The 20,859-nt window shown below is 33.3% G+C and overlaps 1 protein-coding gene across 8 annotated transcripts in view; it reads left to right on the top strand.

The window, feature by feature from the left end:
* Positions 1 to 20,859, top strand: part of LOC127865925 (protein pangolin, isoforms A/H/I/S-like) — an 81,366-nt gene that overhangs the window by 17,523 nt on the left and 42,984 nt on the right. For 6 of the 8 annotated variants that reach the window (XM_052406064.1, XM_052406065.1, XM_052406063.1 and 3 more), the window contains exons 3-4: positions 12,998 to 13,086; positions 15,996 to 16,034. In XM_052406064.1, the coding sequence (XP_052262024.1) occupies positions 12,998 to 13,086; positions 15,996 to 16,034 (128 nt within the window). Of the gene's footprint in view, positions 1 to 12,997; positions 13,087 to 15,995; positions 16,035 to 18,951; positions 19,374 to 20,859 lie in introns of those variants that run through there. The other 2 variants (XM_052406066.1, XM_052406068.1) reach the window with 2 other exon arrangements.

Here is a 20,859-nt window from a genome sequence, read left to right as displayed (position 1 = left end):
CAATGCACAGCATTATCAATCCATTGTCCTTTTCAACCCATGTGTTACTCCAATGCACAGCATTGTCAATCCATCGTCCTACTCAACCCATGTGTTACTCCAATGCACAGCATTATCAATCCATTGTTCTACTCGACCCATGTGTTACTCCAATGCACAGCATTATCAATCCATTGTTCTACTCAACCCATGTGTTACTTCAATGCACAGCGTTATCAATCCATTGTTCTCCTCAACTCATGTGTTACCCAATGCACAGCATTATCAATCCATTGTTCTACTCAACCCATCTGTTACTCCAATGCACACTACTCAACCCAAGTGTTACTCCAATGCACAGCATTGTCAATCCTTTGTCCTACTCAACCCATGTGTTACTCCAATGCACAGCATTATCAATCCATTGCCCTACTCAACCCATGTGTTACTCTAATGCACATCATTATCAATCCATTGCCCTACTCAATCCATGTGTTACTCCAATGCACAGCATTATCAATCAATTGTCCTACTCAACCCATGTGTTACTCCAATGCACAGCATTATCAATCAATTGTCCTACTCAACCCATGTGTTACTCCAATGCACATCATTATCAATCCATTGTCCTACTCAACCCATGTGTTACTGCAATGCACAACATTATCAATCCATTGTCTTTCTCAACCCATGTGTTACTGCAATGCACATCATTATCAATCCATTGTCCTACTCAACCCATGTGTTACTGCAATGCACAGCATTATCAATCAATTGTCCTACTCAACCCATGTGTTACTCCAATGCACATCATTATCAATCCATTGTCCTACTCAACCCATGTGTTACTGCAATTCACAACATCATCAATCAATTGTCCTACTCAACCCATGTGTTACTGCAATGCACAGCATTATCAATCAATTGTCCTACTCAACCCATGTGTTACTCCAATGCACAGCATTATCAATCAATTGTCCTACTCAACCCATGTGTTACTGCAATGCACAACGTTATCAACCAAGTGCACAAGTGTGGTAAAACGACACACAACCTAAGAAGTCAATCTCACAATTATCCTTGTTTGGTACATAAATACACTTATCAATAAATTGCCACATTATCCTATTATGATACACCAATGCACAGCATTACATGTATCAAACAAATACCACATGATTCCTCTCTGGACAGGCTTTTTTTATGAACATTTTTGGGAAAAAAGGTACTTTGGTTAAATTGGGAAATTCATGGTGTTATGTCCTTAAAATTTGGAAGTTAATACTGCTAAGTGATAAGTGAAATGAAGAAATACAGCATCTGAATACAATAATAATTAATAGATCAGCAACAATTTCTTAAATTTCTCTCCACTTAGTTATAAATAAATAAGCAAGGTATGAAACCCTATTTCATCACAATTTCATTATTTTTCCATATAGTGTGTCATTTTTTTTTGGAACTTCTATAAAACATTTAACTAAGAACCAAATCAAACATTCTTATATAGACTTTGCCATGACGTACATGTGTAAGCTTTTGTAATATATTTCATGGGTTTTGGAAATATATATTTGTTTGCACAGAAATCTTAACCACTTAATATTTAAATTGTATTCCTTTCCTTTCCCAATCTGATACATCCAAATGTTTAAATATTGTTAATAAGTTATCACAAATCTTGACAAGTTATAAGGCAGTTCAAGTCATTAATTACTTTCATACATGCCTTATTTGTTCAGGTAAAAATCTGGACATTGGATGAAGATTGTTATTGTATTTGACCTTTTGGCATTATGACACAAAACAGTATTTCACGTCACTCTGTATTACCAAAACACAAACTTCTAACAGTTTTAACAGCATTTCTTGCCAATGATGATGTGAAATTAATGCTTAAAGAAATATGTTTAACCCATTGATGCCTGGTGGACTCTACCATCCTTCTAAATTGGATCAATTTATTTCTGGTTCTGGTTAGAGAGTTACGGCCCTTTGAAATTTTTCAGTTGCTAAACCATCCATCGTATTATTTTGTCCAAAGTTATGCTCCTCAAGATGTTTCCTTTTATCTGAATATATAGTGCAATATTGTGCCAAAAAAACCTTTGGGGAGCATCACCCGTTTCTGACGGTTTCTTGTTTATCAGGTTCTTAACCCTTTCAATGCGAGAACCGGATTTTGAAGACCTTTGCAAACAGTTTGGATCCAGATGAGACGCCACAGAACGTGGCGTCTCATCAGGATCCAAACTGTTTGCTATTCTGATAATATTCTTTGAAAAAAATAGAAGAAAATGCTAATTTGAGAAATTCAGCAGACGACATTTTAGCAGACGACAAATTTCCCAGCATGCAAAGGGTTAAAACAATTAAATACATCTTATTAAACACAAAATGTATACATGTACCGGTACATGTTTGATCTTTATTTTTGCCAAATATTCCAAACCACCTTGTTGTTCATATTAATTACAATATGTAATGACGATAATGATGTGTGAGTTATTTCACAAGTTTCTAATTTGTTTTATGGCATGTCTATGATCAGAAAGAATTAATAGACCATAAATTCATAGTACGGAATGGCCCCCATATGGAAGGATGGTTGGTGGGGAATAGGACTTCAGTGAGTAATGGAACTGGACTTAGTTTTACTGCTGGCCATAAATTCAGAACTTGTTGCAAGGAATAATAAACATCAGAGATTTATTGTTTATAGCTCATATGCTTAAGGGTATTTGTTTCCCATGTTTCCTAAATGTTGAAATGAATATTTTTATTTATTGAACAAAGATTTTTGATCCATTTTTAAAAAATTACTTTTGTTCATATTCACATGTTTATTTACATTCTATCCTTTGTAGTTTATTTCTAGTGGCACCATATTTGTTACCAAAAACTCAATGTTTAAAATCTTCAAATTAGTTACGTTCTGAAATTTTTACAAGCCTCATTACCAGAATATTAAATCTCGCTGATAGCTCTCTCTCTTTGATCTGTCCCTATCATCTTAAATTCACATGGCAGATCTTTTCCATATTTCTCCCACTGTTCTCTCTCCATTTCACTCCATTATATTAACTCAATATGGATGACTTAAAGTTTGAATTTTCCACTGGAATTCACTCTAAGAATCATAGAAACTATTGATTGATTGCAAATGGGGAGATGGGTATTGCACACTCTCCTGATTGGAACAGTGAACTGAAAACATGTGTGTTGTGAAGGGTTGCCTTGACAAATGTTCCGATCTCATGACTAGAGGCTGCGTGGAGGCTCCAGACTTGTATCATTTGTCATTAAACGTCACCTTGACATTGCAAGGAATAAGTACTGGTTCTTCATATTCTAAAATGTTTATCACTAAATTCTTTTGGCATTTTTTAGATTTGTTATGTGTGCTCAATTTATGAAAAAATTAGTTCTACAATGATGTTAGAAAGTCCTTAAGCAACTTGACCCTTTTGTAGACCCAAATACCACATTACGCAAGATGTTGACATTAAAAACCTCATTTTGTATTTTTATGCCCCCGAAGGAGGGCATATAGTGATTGGACCGTCCGTCCTGAGTGGTGAAAGGTCAAGGTCATCCTTCAAGGTCAAAGGTCAAATATATGGCTACAAAGCGGCACAGAATGGGGCATTGTGTTTCTGACAAACACATCTCTTGTTTTGATAGTGTATTTAGTTAACATCCAAAAAAGTATCATTCTACATTTTTTAATGTGTTTCACTAGCTGGGCAAAAAGTGCAACAATAACAGTACTGGTATTTAATCCTTGATCGTACTGGTTACTTTATTGTATACTTTGTGACTACAACATATAAAGTATTGTATCATCAAACGATATTTCATCAGAACCTTATGCTGAGAGGTGTACATGCACATAATAATGAATTATCTTGTATTCACTGCTATTGCCCTGCTTTGTGGGGTGAGTCTTGTGAGCCTTATCTAATTTTATTCTCAAAGATGTAGGTTCAGATTATGGTTGCACTTCAAACGCCAGAACGCCTTTGATTTCTGGGTGCTAGATCCAACCCCTGTCTTACAGTTTGCTCTAGCTGTATACATGTGCGCTTGGTGGCCTGGCTGGCTACTATAGAGTCTGTTAAATAGGTCTACAAATACGTAGTGTTTTATTAATCTGCGATTGTTTTATGCCTTGGCAATTTGTACAAATAAGAAGCTGGTGTCTATCTCAGAAGAGGTTACACATTATATGTACTCAATTGCATGTAATGGAAGTAATTGTTAGACATATTTTATGATGTTATTGGGAGACAGATGTCATGTAATTTCACTATTTGCTCTTGTATTAATGGATTATCAAAGACATGACAGTGTTGAAGATTTTTTTTCTTTTAGATGTACAGTACATAACAAAGGACATTGTTATTTATGGAATGCCAGTATATCACAATTGATCTGGCCCCCAAAAAGTTGTTGCACTTTTTTTCGATGTTAAATGCCTTTAATTTCCCCTTATAATAATAACAATCATTTAATTAACTGTATAACACGTCTTACTATATTATTACTGTACATGTTTTCAAATGTCATATTATATTAAGTACAAGAAGTAACTTTGTAAGGCATGATAAGCTTTTTTTATGTGAAAAATAACAGTGTTTTGAGCATTACAAACAAGTTGAATATTAACTAACATCAAAATTAATATAATACAAACATAATGAAAAAGTATATGCCACATAAATGGTTGAGAATTATGTTATAAAAACAAAGTACCACACAATTGAACATCTGAAGTATAAAACATCTGATCATCAAAGCTGTCAATTCAAATGACCTTTTTCATATTTACACATTTACTTTTGGCAATAGTCATGTTTTGGACAAACAATATTTTTTATTTCTCCAGTTGTACGGGCATCATTTATTGTTCTTATTATTGGTCCTGTTACAGTTTGTCCCAGTACTTGTTAATTGATTATTCAATATCAGACACTGATCCAAAAATTACCTCTGTTAAACTTGCCAATTGCAGTACATTCAGTACAAGGCATCATCATTCTGTAATATTTAGTTTCTTTCAATCTGACATGTATGTCCCTCACATTCATATAAATTATAACTGACAGAGTCTGAGATGCTTGTATTCTGTCACTTGTGTTTTGCGCTTAAGCTTGATTCTCATGATATTTTTGGATTAAAGTATTTTTGAGAATTTATTTTTAAAATTGTCATTTATGGAATATGTTGCCAATTTTGCAAATTTGTTGCAAATGGTCATAGTGGCTTTCATCAGCTTAACTCCTGAAACTGGGTTTAAATTATTTATAATTGATGACTTATTATTAAACAATCTTTATTAAAGTGCATTTAAAATAATAAACATTATGAATTTATAGTTGAAGTATTTTGTTTTTCATGTGTAAGTATTATTTCAAAATTTACTTGTGTTAAAAACACAAACCAGTATTTTTTTGTTGATAAAAAAATCTTGACATGTGTTCATGTTAAAGTCAGGTGATTCTCACTACATAAATGTGTAGATGTATTTTTTTTATGAACTTTTAAAAGACTTGGATGGACTTGGTCTTCTCAGGTTTATGAGGCAATCATTATTAATTTCTCAGATATATTTCCACAGGAACAAACGTTATGTGGGGAATGCTTTGATTATAATATAAGCAAATTGCATCGTGTTTTACTCCTACATTTCTTTCAATAATGATTCTGTTTCTCATGATAAATGCTTGCCTTATAAATTGTTTGCTGAATGTACATGTAATGTTACTAGGAAAATTCTCAACAGGTTCCAGAGGTGTTTAAGTATTATATCCGACATATGTAATTTTACTGTCAATCAAATTTTCCCTGTCTACTAGTCGATGGTCTAGTACAATTTAAGTGTGTCAAAATGGTAATAAGTTCAAGCGTATTATTGTTTTTTATGCCCCTGAAGGAGGGCACATAGTGATTGTATTGTCCGTCTGTCTTTCCATCACACTTTTGGGTTTAGGTTTCAAAAAATGCTCATAACTTCTATGTTGCTTCAGATGTGACTTTCATATTTGGTATGCATGTGTATATGGACAAGGCCTTTCCAAACGCACAAAAATGTTGACCCCTTTGACCTTGACCTTTAACTTAAGGTCCGCATATAGGTTTCGAAATCTGCGATTAGGTTTCAAAAAAGCGTTTTTCGGGGGCATATGTCTTCCGATGGAGACAGCTCTTGTTTTAATTATTTTTTATTGATTTTTTATAAATTTAATATATAAAAACTAAAAATAATATGAAGGCCTCTTTATATAAGCAGGATGGAAAATAATGAATCAGATTTTTAAAATGAGCCTGATTGTAGCCCAGTAAAGTGGCCTGCAAATATCACATACAAACTACATTCCCATGAAAATGGATTGATTTGAAATCTCTGAAGGATAATACAATAATAATGATTGTAAAACTGTACAGTTACAAGTATTAATTAACAAATATAAATGAGAAATTCACCAAAATGATGTCCATTATAAGTTTGATCTCTCAATACAAATTCCCATTACAAGTGTAAGTTTATTGTTATTAATCATTTCCTATTTAATTGAATACAGAAAATATATTATGAAAAAGTTGAAAACAACAAATTGAAGTAAAAAATAATTTATTCCTCTTAAAAATGGTTGAAAAAACCCAACAAACTTATGTTATACAGCAAAACCAAACTCATAAACAATACTGTGTGTGATCATATTAACATAATGTGCAATAAAGCACTCATTTCAATCTAGTTTGGTTCAACCATATTCCAACATTAATCTTCAATGACATTTTTACAAGTACACATACCCAAAAACAATTGTCATATTAGGGTGATGAATTAACATAAATATAACAATAATATAACAATAGTATTGCAATGAGCACGCGAAAGTAACAACACTTGTCTGCCTAGTAGTAATACATGTACTGTAAAGGAGCTGTCATTAGCCTGCCTAGTGAGGCCTCTACCACCCATTGGGATGGAAACAACACCGAGAGATGTCAGGCCCCAGGGCTAACCAGCCAGGAAAATGTATGAGAGAGTGTATCCAACATGACAGTCTGAGGCATTTGTCCCAATATATGAGATGAGTTTCCGAGACAATGAAAAGCATGACAGGATCGTTTACTCTCTACCACTGAAATACGCATGTTGACCCAACTCTCTACCACTGAAATACGCATGTTGACTGATTTGTAACAAAGCCCCTTAGAAAATCAAATGAAAGTAAAGACTTTAAAGTTTTAAAGGTTTCATTCGCAACCTTATGATACTAACAAGCAACAAACAGCATCAAAGCTGGACAGACTTTGAGTTAAGCCTTTTGGGCTTTGCTTCTGATGGGTAGAGGATTAATGAGGATTGTATTAATTATAATATAATTTTTTATTGAGATTTGTTCAGGCTTGTATTCTCAGAAGGAAGTGTTTGGTAGTTAGTCAAACACCCACCCAATAATACCACTTATTATGATTAAAATGTTTCTTTGGAAGAAGCCCCGTCCTTTTCACACTTCCTCATATAGCCTGATAAATAATATACATATAGTGAGCAGATGGACAATAAGACAATGATGGGTAGGGTACAGAAAGTACATGATAATTACCGTAAGTGATCAACAACAATTTGGATTGATGCTCATTAGGTTTTAATGCTTCTCTATTGTTGTTTAAATACTTGCATTTGATGTCCTAAAAGGAAGCCCATGAAGAATAGTATTTTTGTTATTCTCACACCCATATGTGTGAACAGCTTCAATACACCATCTGAGTGTGTAGCAAAACAGTAAAGGCAGGGGAAATTGGTTGATACTTTGCTATGACAAATAATTACTGCTTTCCAAGTGTTTTCTTCCCGTTGTTGCATTCTTTGAGAGGCCTGTAAGTAATGAATGAACTGCGGGGTGGGGAAACAATTGTAAACTCTTTAGTGCTGGTCGTACAAATGTTCATGTGTTATGATTCAGAAATTGTTTTTAAATAATAATTGTATTAGTAATTGATACATTGTTCAAATGACTTGCTATTCTTTTATTATTGTGGCTAAATAATTTATGTTTTATGATGTTCATGTTCTAGTTTTCAATATTAAAACACATTCAACGATATTTCTAATATTGTAATTATATTCTGAGAATGGAATATTAAATTTTAATCATTAAGTCTTGAATATTACTTACTGTGTCCATTTTGTTGCTATGGTAATACAAAAATCAATTATATTTCTGTATCCCAAATTCAGTCCCGAAATGATGCGAGCTCAATGTTGCTGTTTAAAGAAAAGAAAATAGTCTTATTATCTTGCCGAGAGAAAGACTGGGCGTGTTTATTTACTAGGTAGAAACAAAATGATATTAGATGATGACAATATATTATATTTCAAAGGGCTTGTTCTCTGATCAAAGGCCTCATGGAAATTACAATGCCGCTGGTCATGCAGTTAAATAGTGTAGTCAGAGACTTGTATTGAATTAATTTTGATGAATAGCTCGCTGGTAGAGATTTCAGTAATGAATAATTATATATAAAACCAAATTGAGAAGTTATATTGCATCTTCTGATGAATTTTAGCTGTTGACGTAAAAAAAAAAGATTCGTGATTATCATGATATGTTTTCTAGCATACAAATATTCCTACTTGATGGGACTGGATTGAGTTAAATATGTACTATGATAGTAAAATATGTACTCCAGGGCTATAGATAACAAGCGTATTTGCGTTTTTACGCACTTAAAATAACCAAAAACGTAATTAAATTCAAAATAAAGCGTACAAAAACCCAAATACAAATTTAATAACGTAATTCCCATAAAAAACCTTGCATCACGAAACGCGATTCTTTCGAACACCGGGGTGTATTTTTCGCTCACCTGAGCACAATGTGCTCATGGATTGTGCTCATGGTGAGCTTTTGTGATCGCCTTTTGTCTGTTGTCCGTCATGCGTCGTGCGTTGTCCGTTGTGCGACGCCAACATTTGCCTTGTTCACTCTCTAGAGGCCACATTTATTGTCCAATCTTCATGAAATTTGGTCAGAAGATTGGTTTCAATGATATCTTGGATGAGTTTAAGAATGGTTATGTTTGCTTGAAAAACATGGCTGCCAAGGGGCGGAGCATTTTTCCTTATATGGCTATATATGGCTATAGTAAAGTCCTGTTAACTCTCTAGAGGCCACATTTATTGTCTGATCTTCATGAAACTTGGTCAGAAGATTCATCCCAATAATATCTTGGACGAGTTCGAAAATTATGCCGGTTGGTTGAAAACATGGCCGCCAGGGGGTGGGGCATTTACCCCTTTACCTCGGGGTTTGTTGTTTGAGGAAGTCAAAACTAACTACGCATGGTGCACATGGATTTCCAAACCTATTTTTAGAAACGCCGTAAATGGCTTGGGATTCCAAACATTGGCTTTCAAATGCAATTGTGTTTATCTTTTTCTTTACCTTTCAGTTACAAATAACATTGTTGGTGTTTTCAGTCACGCAGAAAACTACTAAAATTATATCGATCTAGCTTCCGTGTATATTGCATATTTTGCGACATACATTTTAAATAATCTTTTGCTTTTCATCAATTCACATTTTTGTTACGGTTCAGGTGTTGTTTACAGTACTGTTAGCAGACGAGAAATGTCTAGTTTATTTAGCTTCGGCTTTACAAGTAACTGTAAGTCAAACATTGGCACAAATCTACATTTAGACTTAAATTAGACTTTAATTGCTGTTATCATTTTGTTAAATTAGCAAAAATAAAAAAAAGGTTTTGTGGTGTATCATTTTAATCTTTATTAAAAAAAAGAGGTTTACAGTTAATGTGATATTTCATGTTTGGGCCAGTGGCTTTACGTTGAAGGCAAGTAGATTTTCTAAGCACTTGCCCGGTAGGGCAAGTTGGTTTTTAGGTAAATGTTGAGCCCTGTAAGTGACAACATGGAAAAAAGGCTTCTAATGATTTAATGTGTCCAAAGCCAGGGTTCGCACAGGGCTTGAAAAGTGCTTGAAAACGAGTCCTAGGCTTGAAAAGCCCTTGAACAAAGGTTGGCCTTGAAAAAGTGCTAGAAAAGTACTTATTTCATGTAAAAAAGCCTTGAAAATTTTTATTTTGTTCAAAATTACTTTTATCATCGCCATAAACTTAAATCGTTCTTAAGGAAAATATTACGAAAATTTATCACAAATTCCTTCGCGCAAAAAATGTGTACCAAAATATAAGTTTCACACACTATTGGGTACGAAACATTAAGTGTACACGTCACAGATTATGTGTACTACGTCAGAGGTTCGCCATTGTGATCAATTTTCGCGAGTAAAAATTCAGCGATGGGGAAGTGTCGTTTCAAACCAGAGTGGTTAACTGAATATTCCTGGCGCTACTTTCTGGTCATAAACACCGACGATATGCAGAAAAATGCTTAAATAATTACAACTTATACGATACGTCAACATTCTTTAAACATGAATATTCATGGCGCTATTTTCTGGGCATAAAGAAGTTGTCAAAATGACATTTATCGTTATGTTTTGCGCGAAACTTATGAATGTTCCTCGGAACAGAAAACAAATGACATTTGAAAAGCACATTGTTGGGTCTATATTAAGACCATTGGTGTCGGGGGGAATGGGTGAAAGCGCTTTGAAAAGCCACGATAAAGGGGAAACCCACAAAGAAAACATGAAATTGAGAAGCAAACAGGGGTCCTGCATTGTGCTTTTTGGTGAAACAGGAAGGTGCTATTGTTAAAACTGTGCAATCTAAAACAGACATTAACAACAACAGCCCTGTGAAATACAAAATGTTATAGTAACTGACTTCTGTTTAAATGAAATGAACTAGTCTGTTTGATGTGAGCATATAAAGAGACAGTGTGTTTGTTTGTAATAACTTTAAAAAGTAAATACATATGTGAGACTCATTGAGTTAAGGATGGATAACATTTATGTGTATGTAATAATTAGAAATAACACAAATGATTTATTGTGAAATTAGTTTAATGTGTTAGAGCAAATAAATGATATATACTGTATTAATCTGGCTTGAAAATGCATTTTTTAAAGGAAACTTACATACGGTTCTCGGCCTTGAAAATGAAAATTTGGCCTTAAAAAGTCCTTGAAAAGTGCTTGAATTTAGGTTTGAGATTTTTGTTTGAACCATGAAAGCAAGGTCAAGTTTTAGTCTGTCAGTCAATACATTTACCTTAACAATAAAACACAATTTGACATAGCAAGGATGCACTTTTTAAGTCCTCAAAAGCTCAAAATTATTTTGCTTCGGGGGGCTTCGCCCCCCTTAACCCCCTACAAGGGGTTCCACCCCAAGACCCCGACGGGGCTTGCAGCCCCTGGACCCCGGCTTATTTTCAGGATTGGGACTTCAAGTCCATTACAACCCCTGAAGTGTGTAAAATTGAGCATAATTGCTCCTTTCCCATGAAAAAGTGCAATTTAATACAGATTGCCATGGGTGAATCAGTATATATATAGTTCAGGGGGCCGTTTCATAAACGATCGTACAACAATGTTAACTTACGAGAGAATTTGGTAATCTTACCAAGTAGACGAACTAGCTCACTGTGCTCTTCAAATATATACGGCGCTAAGAGATGCCAATGTAAGTAATTACGTACTGAAAATGTATAAACATATGATATAGACTTTAGCAATTACAAATGTATGCATCTTCGAAAAATGTATCGTATTGTAAATGTGTATAAAGATGTTTCTTGAAATGGTCCCTTGGGCATTTTGATTATTTCGTGGTTCATTTAATAAATAATTTATTGCTAACATCTTATTTAAGGCTTGTAAAGGACACTTGTATTCGCATTATCATACACTCACTTGTAAAATGTTTAAGGAATTATATGTAATTGTTCCAAACCGGTTTCACCGGAGGGGACTTATGGTTTGCGCTCCGTCTGTCTGTCCATCGGTCACACTTTTCTGGATCCTGCGATAACTTAAAAAGTTCATAATATTTTTTCATGAAACTTAGAACATCGATAGATGGCAATATGGACATTATGCACGTCATTTCATTTTGTTCCTACGTAAAAAATTCTGGTTGCTATGGTAACAAATAGACTAGAAATACTGCTAAAAATGGTGGTTTTCTGGATCCTGCGATAACTTTAAAAGTTCTCCATATTTTATGAAACTTGAAATATGGATAGATGGCAATATGGACATTATGCACGTCATTTCATTTTGTTCCTACGTCGAAAATTCTGGTTGCTATGGCAACAAATATTTAAACAAAATATATATAAAAATTCTGACAATGGTGGAATTTCTGACAATGGTGGAGCCAGTAGGGGACATATATTGCTTGGCAATAGTCTTGTTAAATTTATTGGATTATATCCAGATTTTATTATGAACAAATTTATATCATCCAACCAGTTGTCCATAGTCTAGTGAATCTGACGCTCATGCATCAAATTAATTTCACATATGACGGTCCACTTTGAATTTTAACCAAAATATTTCAAGGCTTCTCTGTAAGTATCATTCATGAAAATTCAATTTAATGCACACCATATTAAACCTAAGACTTTTAGCAGATTTGCAAACAAGTAGCTAAATAATGAATTTAAAACATACTGAAACTTACTTTCTAAACAATCTACTTTATATGTTTACTTGTACACACCTTGCATACTGGGCTCAACAAATATATCAGCTGTATACTGACAGTATTTCCATTAGGGTGTTAAGTAAAGAGATCGCACTAAATATGGACCAACAGTTGGTGAATTCAGTTCATTGAGAAGAAGCATTCTAGTCAGAAATTCCGTCCATCAAGACCTCAAAATTGAATGAATCTCTCTTACAAAAAATATTATTCTTTTTTAATTTATCTTAAACAAAATTGTACTCAAAAGTTGCTAGACAGTCCTTGCAACAGATGACTTGTGACTTGTTTGTATTGACTGTTGATGTTTCATGCTCCTGTTATACAAAAAATAAGTTCACACAATTTAATTATTGTATGTTTTCAGGGAAGCCACCACCAGAAGTGCGAGATGGTCCGTTCAGCTACATACCAAATTACCCAGGATTCCCAAATGGTGCAACACCAACAACCATGGTAAGGCAAAGATTATTTTTTTTATTTGTACCCAAACAATGTATTTCCACAGTAGTCCTGTAGTGTCAAGTTGGCACACAAATATGGTTGGGTGGGGGATGGGGGGTCATTGTCAGCTATTTGTTTATGTGATTGCTCTCCATATATCAGATATTGAGAATCTGATTTGTTTTCTGATGATTCAAGTTATAATAATATAACTTTCCATTCAGGAAATATTTAAAAATAATGCCTAAAATTTGAAAAACAAGGAATAACAATCCAAGGGGGTTAACTCAGGATAAGGTTAAAAATGTGGCTCTGTACCTCTGAGTTTGTACCTCACTCATAATGATTAAGTCATAAATATCAGGTTTTTGATGCCTGAGCAAAGAAAGAGATATTTCAAAGGATCTAAATCCTTCAGTTGTAAAACTCAAAGGCAAATATGAAGTAGAATTTATGTTTATCAGATTATCAACTTCAAAGACATTTGGGTTTACAGGTTATGAACAGTTAGCATTTAGTGGAAGAAGCTGTAAGATTGCAGGTTTGAAAGTTAATGTCCCATAATTTTAGTGTACAGAGTTTACTGATCATTAACAGTGACTGTTTGATGTGATTTTAAAATGAAACATTATTAATGATTATTGGATGGTTTTGTGTAGTATTTTATACAAGTGAGGAAATGAAAACACACATTTTTATGGATTGTGTGCAGTTAAAAAGCTATTATTTAAGGCAGCATGCTGGGTAAATTATTCCTAATTAATACTTCAGAATTCATAGCTTTTTTCCCCACCACTTTGGAAATGGTACCAGTGCCAGTTAAACTGGCAAAAATAGCGTCTTTTTCAGGCAAAGTGGGAATTTTATTGTTTTTAAAAGCTGTCCTCAGAATGTCAAGCCAATAAGTGGAATAAATATACATTGTATGCTTAAAACAACTTGTTTTATTTATTCTTATACTGGAAGTAAGGTCAGAAAAAAATGTTTGAATTGTCAATTGCTCCTGCTTTCTTACAAGATCAATGTTTGAATTGTCAATTGCTCCTGCTTTCTTACAAGATCAGTTTCATTCCACAACTTGTGTCAGGGACAAAGGTTTGCATATAATGTATTTCAGAATTGACCACTTCAATTTCATTGTTAATTGTGAACTTAAACGAAGCCTTTTAACTATTCACCCTGATGGTTTTTTGGCATTTTTTAGTGCTTTGATTTGCCATGTCTGTTAACATGTGCATTTCAGCTGGTTCCCATTCTTGCACACAATTTATATAAGAAACATCAGAACAAATTAAATGAAATGGAAACCAAACAAAAACAGCACCAGGACAAGCGGTTACTTTCCATAGTGGTTATCAGCAACTAATTTGAATTGCTGTAGATGATTGGCTTAAAAAGTTTTTTTAAAGTATTTGGTTGATCTTTTAAGATTCCTTTTTTCTTGGAAATCGGGAATGTTTTTAAATGGCAAAAAAAAATGCGTTGGAAATAGTAGCATTGTCCAGTACCAAATTTGTGTAGAGGGAAAACACTGTGCATTTGAATGGTACATTTTGGAACACATGGTTATCGAATTTAATGAAACAAAAATTAAATGTAGATGAACTTGTAAGTTTTATCTACATAAAATTATGTTCAGAGACAGTTTTCCTGCAATTTTTGGGGGATTTTGTAAAAAATATGTCGCAGATTATGTTGTGAAAAACATTTTAATCCAGTATTTAATTTTGAGTGCTATTAACTGGTAGGGGAATCACACTTGATAGAATTTTAAGCAGCACCAGCAATGAAGAGTTTCATGACAGCTGAGCATTGTGGCGCAAGTGATAGTACTAAACTTTGTCACAAAAAGCTATAAATGTTTTACGAGGGTCGTGTCAATAGGACGTGATCGCAAGGACAAGTACTCCGTTCCTTTGATCTTGCCAATATGTATGCATCATAAATAGCACTTGACATCACATAATTAGGAAATTACGATAATTGAATATGGCTGCAAAATAAAAACTTCAAAAATGTGAGAGGTTGCGTATAAATGCTTTAAATGGGCAATAAACTTTCAATTTAGGAGATATTATTTGAGAACATGTGTCTTTTATTGATTCAATTAAATTAATGTATTGATAATTGAAAAATAAAATCAATAAGAATTATAATAATATTAGATTTTTTGTTTATTTTAGAATAATTTTATACATTTCACAATAATGAAATTGTGTTAATGTTTATTTTTCAACACTTATGCATTTTAGTTGCATGGCAGTTGATTCCATTGTGTTATTCTCTTCTCTAACATTAACATTTATGATACAAATTAATAAAAAACAGTAACACAGGCTTTAAGAGTTAAAAATTCTTGCTGAAATAATGTTGAATAGATCATTCTTGCATTACAAAAATATTTAAGAATTTTTTTGTTTGATGGAATGGGGGGATGTGCACCATTTAAGTTTGTATTTGCACAAAAAACTTTTGTTAGAGTAGGTACATGTACATGTAGTAGTGGTTTTCTGGGTTTTATTTGCTGTTTGCTTTCTTTATTGTATGTAATTTTACTAACGTTAAATGCAGATGACAATTGGGCTGTATAGATGTGTCTGATGTACGCTTATTGCTTTGCAACTGCACTGCTGCAGACAGGTAATCATGATTGACACTTGATCAAATTTATCAACTTAATAAAATATTTTACATAGTTTATGTAAAATTATGATAAATTATGTTCGTAAAATGGAAAGGACATACTTATTTATTAAGAAACTCTTTGATATCAGCAAAACTGTATCCGTAACATGATTATTATTAAGAATACATGATTTGTCTGGCGGCAACAGTGCGTTTGTTTTTGCTTGATTACTTTTGCTACTGCTGTGTTAGTAGTGACCATAAATTATGCATGTATTTGTTTATCATTTCATCAGCCGCCTTCAGGCTTCCACCCATACTTTTACTATCTACAGGTAAGTGCCACTATTTCCAGTTTTCAGTGACCCTGTTTTTGCTCTCAATGGAATGTGGGGACATTGACATCTTTGTGCCAATAACACCGGCTTTACTGTAAATGCATGAATGAAAATGAGCCTCATTGTGTGAAAACAGGGCCTAATGCAAGTGCTTAAAGTGTTCCCCAGTGCACATACTTGTCAGGGACGTCACTTTTCATTTTATTTTGGAATTTTCCTTTAAATATCAATCCAGTTTTGTCGGAAAGTGTTGTCCTTGATCAGCCTTTTGCTTAAACTGGATTTTTGTTTAGCAGGGACTTCCTTAAAATACATAATTCCATAATAGGGTAAAGTGTCGTTCCAGATAATCCTGTGCGAACTGACCAAGCTTATCTGGGATGACATATTGTTCAAATGCATCATAGGCCCTGTTTTCCCAGAATGCAGCATGAATAGATTGTGATTTGAGTTGTGTTCTGAGAAAATTGGGAATAATGCAGCGATTTTCCTTGTCCAATTGGGAAAAGTACCCGTACCGGTCCAATTGGGAAAAATCGAGTCGTGAAAACCTCAAAATTGGGAAAAATCGAGTCGTGAAAACCTCAAATTGGGAATTGGTGTATTTGATTTTTTGCTCCCAAATACTTTAAAATTGATAAACAAGTGTTTTCAAGCTAACAATATTATATAAACCTAGGTTCAAGCTATAGAGCTGCAAAGGGAAACTAACTAAATGTTGCTTTAAAAAAAAAAAAAAAAATTTTTTTTTTTTTTTTTTTTTTTTTAACTTTAATTGGGAATTTAAGGACAGCAATTGGGAAATTTGTATTTTTTTCGTCATTGGGAAAGTGCCGTTTACCGGTACTTTATAAAGAAGGAGGAAAATCGCTGTAATGCATGTGCGTAAAGTGTCATCCCAGATTAACCTGTGCAGTTGGCACAGGCATATCAGGGACGACACTTTCCGCCTAAATTGGATTTTTGCTAAGAAGCGACGAAAAATGTAATAAAATCAGAAAGTGTCCTCCCTAATTAGCCTGTGCGGACTACACAGGCTAATCTGGGACAACACTTTACGCACAAGCATTATGCCCAGTTTTCTTAGAACGCGACTCATATTATTAACCTTACTAAAATTTTCGAAGGTAACATTTTACTTAAATAAAGGACTGTTCAATTTAAAACAAAAATACATTGATTACATTTTTCATTGAAAAACTGTTTATGCTGGAAAAATATATTTTGTGTTGAATCTTTCATTCCATAGCAAAGAAGTCAATGTTGTAACTGTTAACTGTCTTGAATGATATGGTTATTTATTCTTGCATCTTGCTTTGACGCATATTGCTTCTGCAAAGTTTTGTGGCTGTTTATTATTTATACATGAAAAACAATACTAAAATATTTTGAACCTAACAATTTATTGTAACATAACTGGAATTGGTGTTAATTGCTTATAATAACAAAGTTGTGTTCATTTTTGTTCAGCATGACTGTTTCTTTGATTCTCTGTGTGCTGGTAGTGCTTGTAATACCAAACATAAAAAAAAAGATAAACAAAACACAAATCATCTGTCCATATTTTTTTTTTCAAAATATGTCTCAGATTTACAGCTTTCTCCCAGAACTCTTACATATGTTCATGAAGTGAACAGCTATTTGGGTAGACTGATATTGATAAGATCCAGGGAAGGTTCATTTTTGTCTGTGCTTTGGTGCTCAAACAGTGTAGATTGTTTGTATTTTACAGTAATGTGTGTCAATAATTCCTTTGATTGTCTGAGATTTATTTGTTTCTGGCTGCACAGGGATTACCAATTGGAATTCCTGTGAGTTCGCAAGACACTCTTTGATCTTTATTCCGTCCAATGAGAAAGGACTGTTGCAAGTAGTGTACGGTAAAGTCCCACCCCCACCCGACGGTGGTCTTGCCCTCAGATGGCCTCGTATCTTCTCACAACTCTAGACCAGCTCTACCAAAGGAACATATGAAACTACAATTAAGTGCCAAACAGAAAGAAAGGCAGAGAAAACTAGCGTTAATTATTAAGCAATAAAAATTATGAATCAAAGGCAACCTCAAATGCACCCCCAAAACCACTTCTTGGGAATTCTGCAATGCCAGTAATTTTATGCCTGCAAGAATGCAAGAGGAGATTCTGACCAGTTGTTCATATGGAACACTTTGGTGTCACAATTTCCTTATAAACCTTTTTATGCTAAAGCTAGTAAAGTTGCCTCTTTATTTCCGTGTACAATTTTGACATTGTCTCTGAGATGATTACTGAGGTGTTTGACTAATTTCCTCTAATTGAACTGCCATATTCTTTTTATGTTCGAGAAATTTTCAATTAATACCCATACAAACTTTATGGCCAAATGTCCTCTCCAACCATTGCGAGAATGTGTGCATTTGTTAATAAGCTCTGGTTTTTCATTTGTTTCGAGAGTTTTTGTGCAATTTGAAAAAATAATCCAATGCATGTTCAGTACCAGTGGAGAGCTGTTTTCCAAAATTGATCGTTTGATGTTCAAAGCATGTTTCCTTTGATGTGCTTGGTTCAGTTACATAAAAGCGGGATCAAACAATGCACTGGGTAACAATATGAAGTTTGTTTTTTCACGTTTGTGGGGGTAGGGTTTGCTAGTTTCAGCTGTAGGCTCCAACAGGCATTCTTAGCAACCTACTTGGTTGCATGGCGGACTTGACACTGCTCTCTGAGTGGCCAGCCTGATCAGATGATGCATGTATTTTTAATTTGACATAAATAACACATCAAACTTGTTTCTAGTTTTTATGTAAGTTCTTCAAGCAAAACAGGCTTTGATCTGTGGACATGAAACAGTAATGCTGTGTTTACTAATGCTTTGTTGTGCCTATCAGATGTTACTATTTCCAGTCTGGCCAGTCAGACGTGAGGTTCTGTTAAGAAGAAATGCATTTTGCAGGATAACATCTTTAAACTACCTTGACGGAAAATTATGAGAAATAAGTGTATGAGAATTTGTGACAGATTATTAGATTTTATTGAAGATTTATTGAACCTGAAAATATTAAACGGCACATGCAAATAATTTAAAGTGTTTTAATAGAGCAGTATTTTAAAAGGTATCAAATTTGTACAATGCTTTGATGTGAGTCGAAGATAAATATTTAAGCGATATTAAGATCTTAGCATTGAGTGGGTAGAGGTGAAGGGAGAAACTAAAAAGAAATCAGGAAAACTGGATTGGACAAGTGTTTTCCGTGCAACTATGATGGATCACATTCCGTTGGATTTTCCGGAATTTGAACCGATCACGTTTAATGATAATCAACAACAACACTATGAGGACTGTATACAGAACAGTGAGGTAGGAACATATTGTATGTTTCAATGCAATACGTCATAAGCATAATAAATATGAAACAATATGATCAGTACGCATATTTTGTGTTGACAATGAATTGTCACACTTGTTCTTTGGATCTTTTCTAGTTGCCAACATTTTCTGAAGTTATATTGGGTATCTGTTTCAATATTTCATATTTGTTTGGGCCTGAAAAATAACATCGCAATATGATGAGCTGATTTATCCTCAGAAACAAGGATTAGCATTTTTTTTGTAATTATGTTTTTCTTTGAAGAAAATAGTGCAAGCTCTAATTGAATATTAACTTCAAAGATGAGGCTGTTGAGAATTGTAAGAGATTTTAGTTTTTTTTGCAATAATTACAAAAGTAAAGGAGGACTACATTGATGAATTGTAAATTATATCAGAATTGGTATAGTAATACTTTTGTATCTTTTTAAAAGTATACAATTTGTCAAGTGCTAAGATTTAAATGCAAAAGTTTTGAACTACAAATGTACACATGTTTACTAACTTTATCAAATAACATGTATCTGTCAATTTTCAAATAGTTTTCAGTCTTCATTTAAAAGTTGTTTCCTGAAAAAAAAATCCTATTATATTTTAGCTTGACGAACATTTGTCTTAAACTTTTGTTTATGTTTAATAATTTTTTGTCGAACATAATAAATTCTAAACATCATGCTAGTGTTGCTTTTCTTTCAAGTAAACACGTTTTATGAAATCAACATAATTGATCTCAATTATTATTTGCCAATTATGTAATTTTTAACCAGTGTTAAAAACAAAGTTTTTATTCTTACAATAATTGAATTGCAGTGTAAATATCTGGTTATAAAAGCAATTTATATACATACAAATATTGATTTGCAGTCTCAATATCTGGTAAGAAAAAATGGTAATAAATGTTGAAGAACCCAACAGGTGATTATATACAGTCTCTTTTTGGATGGCATCTTTTGTAACAATTTTACCTATCAAATTATTCATGTCTATAAAAACAATTGACAATTGTTTTTTGTTGTGTACATTTTTTTATAATAACAGATTTTAAACAGTAGAAATTTTGTTATCTGTGTCAATGTGTGATATAAATTGTAAGATATATTGTATGTTTTTTTTGTTTTTTATCTACACAAACAAAAATAGATCCGTATGAACATGTTAATATTTGTTAAATCTGCGTTATGGTTAATTTAAACAAATAAAAATAGATCCGTATGAACATGTTTAAATATCTGTTAAATGTGCATTTTGGTTAATACAAACAAAAATAGATCCATATGAACAAGTTAATATTTGTTAAATCTGTGTTATGGTTAATTTATGATTATTTCTAAAGGACATGTAAAAGATTGTTTATTACTGTCATTATAATAGTTGATATATATCCTTAATAAGTAAGACAAATACAAATTAAAATTAATGTACCCAGTTATTTACATTTCATAATGTTATGTACAGAAATAATATATGTTTAGAAGAA

This window comes from Dreissena polymorpha, chromosome 2 (genome assembly GCF_020536995.1).
Source record: "Dreissena polymorpha isolate Duluth1 chromosome 2, UMN_Dpol_1.0, whole genome shotgun sequence".
NCBI lineage: Eukaryota > Metazoa > Mollusca > Bivalvia > Myida > Dreissenidae > Dreissena > Dreissena polymorpha.
The sequence above is the reverse complement of the archived record's forward strand: the minus strand, read 5'-3'. Positions and strand labels throughout refer to the sequence as shown.